Source organism: Danio rerio, chromosome 24 (genome assembly GCF_052040795.2).
Source record: "Danio rerio strain M-AB ecotype USA chromosome 24, GRCz13ab, whole genome shotgun sequence".
Classification (NCBI taxonomy): Eukaryota; Metazoa; Chordata; class Actinopteri; order Cypriniformes; family Danionidae; genus Danio; species Danio rerio.
Window position 1 is genome coordinate 22,067,198 of NC_141044.1, and position 12,229 is coordinate 22,079,426.

At 34.5% G+C, this 12,229-nt stretch overlaps 1 protein-coding gene across 1 annotated transcript in view; it reads left to right on the plus strand.

Annotated features, from left to right (window-relative positions):
* Nucleotides 1-12,229, plus strand: part of prex2 (phosphatidylinositol-3,4,5-trisphosphate-dependent Rac exchange factor 2) — a 242,250-nt gene that overhangs the window by 88,101 nt on the left and 141,920 nt on the right. The window contains exons 14-15 of the mRNA XM_087309456.1: nt 2,718-2,793; nt 4,798-4,870. Of these exons, the coding sequence (XP_087165582.1) occupies nt 2,718-2,793; nt 4,798-4,870 (149 nt within the window). The remainder of the gene's footprint in view (nt 1-2,717; nt 2,794-4,797; nt 4,871-12,229) is intronic.

Below are 12,229 nucleotides of genomic sequence, written 5' to 3' on the forward strand. Positions count from 1 at the left end.
GGAATTATTATGTTAAAATAAAAAACTCACCTTTTAAAGATCACCTACAACTTCACTGAGTAGTTTTCATTTTATAGGGGCCCCTTAAAACATTTCCTTGTGTTTCATTCTTTTTGCAAATGTTATTAGAAAATGCAGTGCGTTTTATTAATTTATTTGCATTGTAGGGAATTTTTATTTTTGCTAATACTCAAATGGACCATCACAATAAAGTGTTACCGTTTTTGTAATTACATGTGTTTTTTTTAATTGCTGCACATTAAGCTCTCTCGACCACCATATATTCTGTTGTGTTTTGAGTGAAATGTTCAGTCATTGGTGATTAATTAAAAACCAAGTAGCTCATTTGCACTCCTGTCACTGAAAACATGAAGCTGATAAAATCACACTGACCTTTTCCACAATTAGGTCAGTTATAGATTTTTGTATGCTTGTTTTGGGCACATAAGGCCATCATTTTGTAGCTTTTACACTTCTATGTTAATAATCAGTTTAAGGATTGCACTATAAATGAATGGAAGTCCTAAATATGAAACAGGTGCAGTTTTTAGATTTTGGCAGCTGTCAGGCCACAGGACATTACATTTTGTATGCAAACACAAGACTAATGGACTCAGAGGGCACATGTTTTTGCTCTGTGATGGATCCATTTTCCAAATTTTCCACTGAATTCTTTATCTAAAATTAAAGTTTAATATTGTTATCATTGTTAAAGGCCTGATGAGTTGTACTGCAAATATGCAATCCCTCAAATGTCTTTTTATTTTATAGGTTCTGTATTTCTACATTTTACTTAGACCACCCTTAAGAAGCAATTACCATCCAAATAGGGCTAAAGAGTGCCTATATGCCTACATTTTTCTTCCCTGTACTAAGCGTCTCTTCCTAGCTCAGCTATAATTGGAGGATCCAGCACTAGTTTAATTATCTGGTATTTCCTGCTTGTTGGAGGGGCTCTGGAGGGGCTTCACGCCCCCGTCTTACCCATATAAAAGAAAATCTCTTTTTCACCCTGAAATCCAGGATGAATAACATTCCTGACATACTGTATAACAGCGAGGAAGCAGAACAAAAAGAAAGTGTCCAAAACTGACCAAGATCTTGAGACTATTTGAAAGCTTTGGTTGACTTTGCACACACTTGTCCTACAGATTGCAGGGCTCTTGTGCCAGGCGTATGACTGTCTGTGGTAACGCTGTTTACCCTCATTTGTCACGCTGACAGTTCTGGGTACAGCTACAGAAGAAAGGGCTGGCTGCATGTCTGTAGCGGTTAAATCATGGCAAGGCCTGTCCAGCCTCACACTTCTGCTCTGTGATTAAAACAAATCCTTATATAATCGAAACAGAAACCGTCACACACACTTTGAGAGAGCAGCAGTTACACATTTCCGGTTTTCTGGAGGTGTTTGGCTGTGTAAAAATGGAACTGAATGTTTGTCTTATGGACTGAGTTTGGTGCTGGAGAGTGTGTGAGTGCTGTAATAGGGGTGTGGGCCCCAGTCTAGCCCTTTGACCCAGTGCAGTGAGTGTCCCCCAAGAGACCCTTGGCTTCATGGGAAAATCGTCACTCTGTTTCATTTTCCCGTGGTCTGGAAACAGCCACAAAGCATCCATTTTGGCCTGGAGCTGGACTGAAATGTGCTGGGAGACACCTGCTGACTTCAACTGGAGTGGAAAACCATGTTGTGTAGAGGAAATAGGGATGTTAAAACACAATTAAATAATAAATATGAACAATTTTACATTGAAATTTAATGTTATGTATAAACAATAGTGGTGGGACACTCCAGATGTAAAAGTAGTAGCCAAAGATGCTTATCTATATGTTCCTATTTTTAATAGTGTCAATAAAAGCATCTACCTTGGTTTTTTTATATTGTAAGAATACTAATTCAACCATGGTCAGTGTCAGCCCCTCAGCTCCGCACCATTTTTTAAGTATTAAAAAAGACATTTAATTAATTTACTGATTGATTCATTAATTTAATCACAGATTCAATATGATGCAGTAATTAGTGCAGAAGGAGGCCCAACAAAGAACTGAGGACAAAACACAGCACATTAAAATACTTTTCAGAAGGCCAGCATGTGTTTAAGATCCTTTATTATTGGTCACATGGAATATTCTAATTTTGTGAAATACTGGATTTGTTTTTTTTTTTATCTTTATTCCATAATCATTCAAATTAAATCAAATGAAGGCTTGACATCTTTCACTTTGTGTGCAGTGAACTAATATAACACACAAGTTTCACTTTTTGAATTAAATTATTAAGATTAATGGAATTTCTGTGCGTTTTAAGTTAGATACTGTTTGTTTAATACAACACTTGACGTACAACAATACAACAATACAACACTTATTAGTTCAGATTAATTTACTGTCTTATCACATCTCTCATAGTAATAAGCAGTTCCAGGTCAGATTTTGGTCAGCAAGAACATATGCTGAGGGATTTCTTTTATCTAAAACAGTGGCCCATTTTCAACTATAAAACAAATTTTAAATAAAGATCTTTTGAGACTTCTAAAAATCAAGAGGAAAGGGTCACTGTGACGTAAAAGCCTAGAACAGATCTCTCAAGAGATACTCAGGCGGATGCGAGTCAAGCAAAAGGTGAAAGGCGAGGTTGAAATGTGTCTCTTGAGGCTGCTATAAAGACAAGGCGTTCATGAACTGGTCAAGTCAAATGTTTATTTTTATTTTCCACACAGGGATAAAGATTATCATCTACGAACGTATAAATCGGTGGTGATGGCCAACAAACTGATCGACTGGCTTATTGCACAGGTACGCTTTTAAATCTTATCATTCTGTACATTCATTTATTTCTGTCCATCGTTTTCTGCATATGTCTACTGCATTTCAAGTTAAGGGTTGCCCTTCCTGTTTGGGAACTTACAATTAAAGGCCAATTCATACAGCACACATTGTGAAAAATGCTACTAATTCAACACACTAATTCAATAATTAATTGTGTTGCCGTTTGTTGGTAAATACTATCACACTGCTCAGACGTTCCACAATTCAACAGATGCAGATTGAACACATTTAGTCAGGTGAAAACAAACTCAGACCAATGAGAACAGAGGCCAACAGGGGTAACACCCCCATTCCACAAGCTCCAACAGACCTTTGTTGTCGTTTTTCTGAGCTGTTTGAATTGGCTTTAAAAGAACAGAAACAAATTATAATCAATCATAAAGATGTGCTACTAATAATCCATATACAAACTAAAAACTGAGTAAGAAGTTTGGCTTTGTGCGTTATTTGTATCTATCATGAAAATAATGTTAAGCTTGGTTTTTTAACAAACATTGTGAAAAATGATGTGTTCCACATAATTGCTTCATGTTGTCCCAACACAAATAGATTAAGCTAGACTAATTGTTTTTACAAATTTAAATGGATTGAACATGAAACAATTATCCCACCTAGATATGCTAAGCATTAATAGCAGGTTTGGCATGCTGTCCCGGGATAAAACCCTGAGTTCGGAAATACTTGAGCCAAGGCTCCCTCCCAGTCAATAAGCATTTAAGGGTATCCAAGATCAGGTAGGTCTTGAGATCTCCCCTTAGAAAAGAAAGGAAAAGGAGGAGATGGGGTGGAAGGGGAAATTTTTCCAAAGAGCAGTAGGGAAAAACCAATACATTTATTGTAAGCTTGGATCATTGTGATTGGATTATTACTGATTATAGATGAGCAACCAGTCATGCTCAATCATATCATGTGCTCCTCTCGAATTTAGTGTATGAAACTTCACTTAATAAATAGTATAAACAAGTAGCAACATTTTGTGTGTGTAACGTTAATATCTCAAACATTCATTAAAGCTCTTTTTAGTTCGTTGTTTTGATCCTCTGGATAACTTTCTTTTTCATTTTATTCCTACAGTACAGTAATATTCAATACACATCGATAATACTGCTTCAAGAAGACTCATTTTGAGTTTTTTTGGGATGTTAATGCACTCAAAAAGTGTATTTTGCTATTTATTCAAACTTTAAACTTTAATTTAAGTTAATCGATTTATGTCGGGACAACATGAAGGATTTGTATGGAACCCAGTATTTTTAGAGTGTGCTTTGCTGAAAATAATGAGGTAATTCTAATAGTTATTAGTTTTAATATTAGATGGATGAAGTGTGGTCTATGAATTAAGATTGTATCTGGTCTATAAAAACACTTTACTGATTGATAACAGACCGAAGTTACTCCCAAAATTCACAAAAAGCATCACGTGGCATGGAAAAAGTGGATAGATTAGACAAGCAAATATTATTAGACAAGAGTTGAAAAAAAGCTGATAGAAGCTGCAACAAAATCCATTATCTATCATCATAAACTCTCAAAATAGTCAAATAAATAGCAGTACAATTACTTATTTGGTTCTCAATCATAGTAAGTAACACCTTAACCCCCCTAAAGAATTTCCAAAGAACCAATACTGGTGCAATATAGCACTTAAATTGGTTGCCCTATGTTTACAAGCCAAAGAACCACTTAGCAGACTAGTCACAGTGATATTGCAGAATTGGGTTCAGTCTGAAGTATACTGTAGTTCAGAAACTGAGAGGCACATTTTAACATCCATGCGTGTTAGTGAGTATATTGTGTTTGACTATGAAATTATTGCCAAGAGTGATTCTTCAGAGTTTCCGCACTGTGGTGGCTGGACCGCAGTGTTTGTATGTGTTAAATGTGGTTTTCTGAAGCTCAAGAGGGTGTGTGACATATTGACCACTTGTAAGCAGACAAAGAGAGTGGCACTTGTCTTTTTTTTCTTTGAAGGGTGACTGTCGAAGCAGAGAAGAGGCGCTGATCTTGGGGGTGGAGCTGTGCGACAATGGATTCATGCATCATGGTATGAGAGCTGTTTATTTCAGTCTGTTTTTTTCTTCTCTTTGTTCCTATGTACATGAGTATACTTGTTAGTTTGATATTTTTTGACAGAGTATCTGTTTTAATGTTACATTTGTATTATGTCATATCTAAAATGATAATCAAAAGTGTCAGTCAGGATGCCTTAAAATCAAAAAATCAAAAAGTCTAATGAAGCTTGAACATGAAAACAGCAGGAATGATGGCTGTGTAATTTAATAACATTTGCCAATGTAATGTATAAGATTTTTTATTTTTTATTTTATTTGTTATGTTAAGAGTAATGATCTTGCTTCAGATAAGACTGTAACTTAAAATGACTTAGCGGCTTTACATGGAAACTATTGCCCCGTTTCCACTGAGTGGTACGATACGGTTTGGTACGCTTTTATGGCCATTTCCACTGTCAAAAGGCATACCGAAACGAACCGTACCACTTTTTCGGCACCCTTTCAAAAGGATACCAAACACGAGAAAGGGTACCAAAAGGTGGAGCTACACATGCGGCTGAATGCTGATTGGTTAAAGATATGTCACAAGCTCGTGTGGAGCTAGCCAGAATAAAAACAAAGGAACCGCCATGTTTTTATACAGAGCCGAGAGATTACACTGTAAAATATAATAACGAGCCATGATGACCCGAGCTCAAACAAACCTTGTTGTTGTCTTGATGTAGATACACAAAGCCAAGAGGAACAAAATCTGCCGTGTCCTGTGTTGTTTTATGATTGCAAGCTGTTTTCGCTTTCTTCCGGGAGCTCGCGATTGCGTCTATATTTGATATAACGAACTTCTTGGGCTGATGATAATAATGTGTGCGTGATAATTGAAGTGTCTCTGTCATCTGATCCATTCAGAAAGAGAAGGACAAACGCGAGAGTGAAGCACGAATAAAGGAGAAGCCCATTAAACAAACAGAAGCAAATTGTTACAGCAACCTGAATCACGAACAAACTGCCATGTTTTTCATCGCCTTTTGGATTATTATGAACTCAGAATGACATAATTACTCTCTAACACAGTTTACATGTGCTGGTGAAGATAAAAGACACAGATGAGAGGTTTGCTCTGACTGTGGGTTATATTGTGTGTTGTTAAATGAGGACTTTTATGTATGCTGTGTGTAGTTTTTCTGTAGTTGGTAACATATCGGAGACTGTAAGGGTCTGTGTGTGTTCATATATGTTGCATTTATATATTTATATAATTGCAGACGTTACAGTAGACTATTTTACACATCATTAATCATTGATTTGTAGTTATAATCAAATCATGTTCATAGAAAAATTGGTAATAAACATTTATAAATAAGTATTTATTTGTATAAAGCATCGGTTTTATGAGAAGTGCTGCTCATATGATATGTGAGCGACCCGTACAGCTTTACTGTAGACATTTTCTTGAGCGAAAATGGCATCGACTGAGACTCTATGTCATACACCACACCCCCGAAAAGGGTACCCTTGGTAGTGAAAACACAAGCCTGATAAAGGTGACCCATACCCACCCGAACCGGACCGTACTATACCAGTAAGTGGAAACGAGCCATATTTGAGTAGTTGAATCATCAACATAGCAATTCATTAAATGAACCAGACAGATTTGTATGAAATATCAATTGAGATTCATTTACGGATTTGAATTCACACAATAGTTAATTTAATGTTTCAAGAGTTCATACTTGAAATGATTGATAATAAAGCTTGCTTAGAGCCCTGAGTTTATGAGATCCTCGAGCAATAGGCTCTCTCCTGTTTGCAGGGCGAGAGGGGAGTTTTGAGCTCTGGTAGATCTTGATGAACTCCTCTGACTTATCTCTGACAAATGACAGATATAGGATGGCTAAGGAGAGATGTACTTTTGCTAAGAGCTTGGCTATAGGATCTATTTGGTATGTTCAATTAGGTGTAGCACAAGCTGTAAGTGCTCTAGGCAAACAATGATCGCCATTGGTGTCATGGACGAAGGTGAAGGAGGGAGAGGGGTCTGTCTCCATGCCATCCCTAACAAGATCACCCCTATTGCCCATGCCTGAATCCGCCACTGTGTTTAATTTACTTAGGTAGTGTGTTTTTTGGACAGTGGGACAAACCGGAGAACCCGGGGAAAACCCACACGATCACTGGGAGAACAAGCAAACTCCACACAGAAATGTCAAGTAATTTAGTTGGGACTTTGACCAGAGATTTTCTAATCACTGGGTTGCCATGCCACCCATCTGGAAAGGAGGGGGAGTATGGGTGGGTGGGTGCGTGGGGCTATTCTTCAAGAAGAAGATACTTATATAAGAAAACTCTGGTTATTTATAGTGAGTTATGAATCATCTGATTGGTAAATCAATCATGAGCTGATGAAGGACCAGCCGTGATTAATCATAAGCACATGATCCTCTTGAAATTAGTTTATAAATAAACTTCACTCAGCTCTGTGGTTTTAGATGGTGACAAATGCTTTTTGTTTCTTTTGAGTGAGTTTATTAACTCTCTAGCTCATTAAAACAACAGTAAAATAAAGTGAATTTGTTTTGTTGCATTCTATTTACAGTGGTCTCTCGTTAATCGTGTTAGATTTTCAATCTAAAAATAGATAGATGTAATCTGCAAAGTAGTCAGATGTTTTAAGGCTTTAAAAAGTCTTGCTACACTACACAATATATTAAACACTTTACTCAGACAGGCGTTACAGTTTTTATACTTTTCTCTCGTTTAAACACTCTCAAAGATCAAACTTTCGTAGTAAAAAATTCCAGTATGTAATGAACTGAAGAATCATTTATTCCATAATGCCACCCTACAGACGCATAACTTCTACCTTCCTTTAGCATTCAGAAAAGTCCAACTTTTTGTGCGGTGGTTAGCATCTTCCTCTGCTTTTAGGGTACCACCGCAGATGCCTTTGATGGTGCAGAACATTTCGTCATCATTGTGGAGTTTGTTGGGGAGAAAACTTGCAAACATACCGTACAGCACTTCAGAGTCACACTGCTAGCAATCAAAGATTTATGTAAATTTAGCAAGCTGAACACATTCTGTACTGTACAGGAGACACAGCATGGAGGAGATTAATTGACAATAGAATACATTTAACCAGGATGCAGAACACAACACATTAATCATGACGCAGAACACAATGCGCTGTAGAAAAAAGTCAAATTGCACAAAAGAAAAATCAGCGAAACTGTGAGGCTGCGAAAGGTAAACCACGTTATAGCGAGGGACTACTGTATTTCCATTTGCAGCTATCTGTGTGTTTTGAGTGAGTCATTGAATCATTAACTCAATTCAATGAAGTAACAGTACATAGAGGTGAACTAGAGATTTGTTCACCAGAAATATTTGTTCAGATTCATTTACTGATTATAATTGTGACTGGTTCATTTACTGATCGACTGAATTACTTTATATTGTGAAAACTTATTTGTGTGTGTTTTCAGTAATTAACTCACAAATCCATTACAATTACAGTATGCTGAAGTAAACAAGAAAAATAACTTTATATTAATTGAATTGAATTGAATTTGATGCACTAATTTGTTCATTTAATCAGTTCAATGACTTCAGATTGTGGCAAGTGGCTTTTTAATTGTTTTGAGTGAGTAATTGAATCATTAACTTGAAGTAAGATCACACTGAAGTGATCAAGATATATTTGTCTGCCAAAAAAGTTAGATGCATTGACTGGTTTGTTGATTTACTAACTGGTTCAGTGCTTAATGTGCTGGCAAGTGCTTTAAGGGAATCACTGAAGAACATTTGATATTGCTAAAAGATAACATCAAAGTAAATTCATTTGGTTTTTAGGATGCTAAAAATCTTAATGGGAATAAAATACATTGCAAAACCCTTCCCCCTAACTGGATTCTGCACATTCTGTTTCTCGACAACAGCCTTGACCTTCTTCACAATCCAAGTTTGACTGACTTGTTCTCATGGCAACTGTTTGTTTGTAGGATTCGGGTCTCATTTTCAGGGCACTCGATGCCAAAGTCCACATCATGCTTGTGTGACTCATTTATCGTCTACCATGGGCTGTTCCTGACAGCCTGCAATTGAGTTTCATATGCGGCAAACTACCAACAAATTTATGGATCGTAATAATCTTACTGGCTACACTTTATTTTTTCTGGCTTCCATTCATCCATTTAGGCTGGTTCAATGGGTTATGTGACTGAAGGCAATACACTACAATTACACATTACACAAGATTGTTCAAATACTTTTTTTTGTATGACAAGTTCTCTAAAATGTTATGTTTTAATATGCAAATGAGACATTTAATTAAGTATGCACTCATTTGCATACATTTCTAGCACAGAGTTCACTCAGTGACTTTTTTTCAGCTTTGTCCCTGCTTTAGCAGGGGTTGATTCAACAAAATGAACCACCAAGTTTTAATAATAAAAAAAATGTTTTAAAATTATTTGACACATTAGAGTTTGTTTTTACAAAGGGGATTCTGGGTATATCTTCCAATCATTTGATAGTTCAGAAAATATTGCATACCAGAAAAAAAAAAAAAAAAAAAAAAATATATATATATATATATATATATATATATATATTTTTTTTTTTTTAATTTTAATTAAATGTTGTATATATAATATATAATAAATAATATTTGAACATATCCCTCTGTAAAAACTTTCTTAAACAGAATATAAATAATAAATATATTCAGAATATAAAAGTGAATATGGTCACACTATAGTTTGTGCATAAAAAATTCTGTTGAATGGTGCTGCAAAAAGGAGCAGATAAACAGATGATTTCACATTAATAAAACAAACGATTACTCAATATTTTACATCTCTGTACAGAAGGGTCATGTTTGGATCTTCTGTTGTTTCACACATTCACATTTGGATGTTACCAAATCAAGAGGCACAATTTGATAAAGTGCGCCAAAGAATAAATAAATTAAAGGCATAGTTCACCCATTTAGTTCACCATTTAGAAGAGGTTATTTTTTTAGTTTAACGTAAACCAATGTATTCTAAACACAGGGTTCCCACTGTAAACCACATCTCAGATTAACTGAATTTCCACTGACCAAATAATGAAAGTAAAACAGACAGCTGATGTGTTGAGCAGTCACTTTGCGATTCTACAATCACTAATGCAAAATCAAGCATGTGGTGCAGTGTTTCATATTAATTAATGTTATATTCGGCTATAGAATGTGTTTATTCAGTGTGCAACACCTTAAGCTGTCATGGACATGGCACGGTGTTGTGCTTCTGCTTAGGTCTGATCTAATTTACCTACATCATGTGACCTTTTAGGCAGCAATAGTCAGATTTATTTCCACAAAATGGAACCACAAAATCCATGAGGCACTGATTGAGCGCTGACTGGACAAAAATCATTATTTTAACTGGTACAGCCTTATGAATGCATTTGATTGCTGGTTGACAAATATGAATAAAATAAAATGGCATTAGACAAATATAAATATAACAATAGACAAAACACAAAAAACAAGGTGATAAAGAAGAGCACTGAATACAAAACACATTTTGATAGATGGGAAGTACAATTTAAAATGACAAGCAAAAATTTCTGATATTCCATGACTTGTACAAAAATATATTAAATTCCCAGACTTCTCAAAGTTTTTCATGAATATGAATATTTCATGAATATGTGGGAACTCTGTTAAGAAAAAATGATAAATATATAATAAATAAATAAATATTATATTATATTATATTATATTATATTATATTATATTATATTATATTATATTATATTATATTATATTATATTATATTATATTATATTATATTATATTATATTAAATTATATTATATTATGTTATGTTATGTTATATTATATTATATTATATTTTATTTTATTTTATTTTATTTTATTTTATTTTATTTTATTATATTATTTTATGTTATTACAAAAGCACTCATTGACATCCATAGTACTAACAAAAATACTATGGAAGTCAATGGGTGTTTTTTTCACCAAAATTCTTCATTATATCTTTCTTTGTTTAACAAAGGATGAATACATTAATTCTATATTTTTAGATGAATTATCTACTATCTATATATACACTATTAAAAGTGTGTTTTGGATGTTATCTTTAAGTTTGACTGGAAATACCTGTAAAACTTCTTGAGAAACAAAATGGACAAAAAATTAACAAGCGCATAGGGGAAAAAACTATTTTTGTCTGCAGTGTCTTGTCTTTCTTGTCTGCTGGTTGACTGGGTTATGTGACTATTAAAGCTATTTCAGCTTTATCTTATCTTGCCCACAGAGAACACTGGAGCTCTTTTTCTTGTTGGGGGTATTTTTTACTACAAAAGTGGGGGAATTGTTTAGAGCCCATGTTGCTGTGGTGACAGATTGAAATCCTGGCCTGGTTCTTTTCATGGAGGCTACTTTCCATAGAAAAGGCTTCCCGTCTGGAACTCTCTGTACAGCTCTTGTCATTCCAGTACATTATGTGTTGCCCTCTTCTGTGCGAACACAAATTCAATTTACACATTAATTTGACTCTCTTTGACTGTGCACGACAGGCAGCAGTCAGAGCATGACAACAAAATCGCGGCTGCAAATTAGCTTTTTGCTCTGGAAAGTTATAAATGACTTTGAAAAAGGTACAGAAATACTATCAGCAGTTAATAGTAATTTATATATATTAAGTTGTATAATAATATTTAATATAATAATATAATACAAGCAACTAATGGTAAATATATAATATTATGTTAGTTCTTATTAGTATGTTGATTTAGTTTTTATATTTTCTGTTTTATTTTCATTTGAAAGTTTTTGATCTTGTGTGTTTTTATGTCTTTTTTAATTTACGTATGCTGTTTTTAAATAGGATTTTTGTGTTTCTGTTTCTGTTTTAGTTCATGTTAGTATATTTAATATTATATTTGTATAATTTTTTTATTTTAATTATCTGAAATTATCATTTTTAATATAATATATGAAGATAATAATATGCAGTACGTGCTTTAGGCACGTAGTGCATGTTCATCCAACTAATTTTGCTTCAAGTCATTTAAATCCCAGCGTCAGGGCCTTTAGAAATAAAATTTTGTCAAAATTTTGTCACTTGCCTTCGACAGCAAAAGCCGCTACAGTATATCCTGAAAACCAATCAGAAGGTGTGAATCGAAGCATGCTTTCAATGTAACAGCGAGCTGATACGCCGGCTTTATTTTGCTTTCGATTTCCATTTTAAAAGATGAAGTTTGAATGAAAGAATGAAAGAATGAAGAATGAAAACGTCCCTTACCTCAAAACTGTAAGAAAAAGAAAACATAATCTACAGTCGAAAGTGTAACATGCATTCATGGCATTTTTTTGTGCAGTGA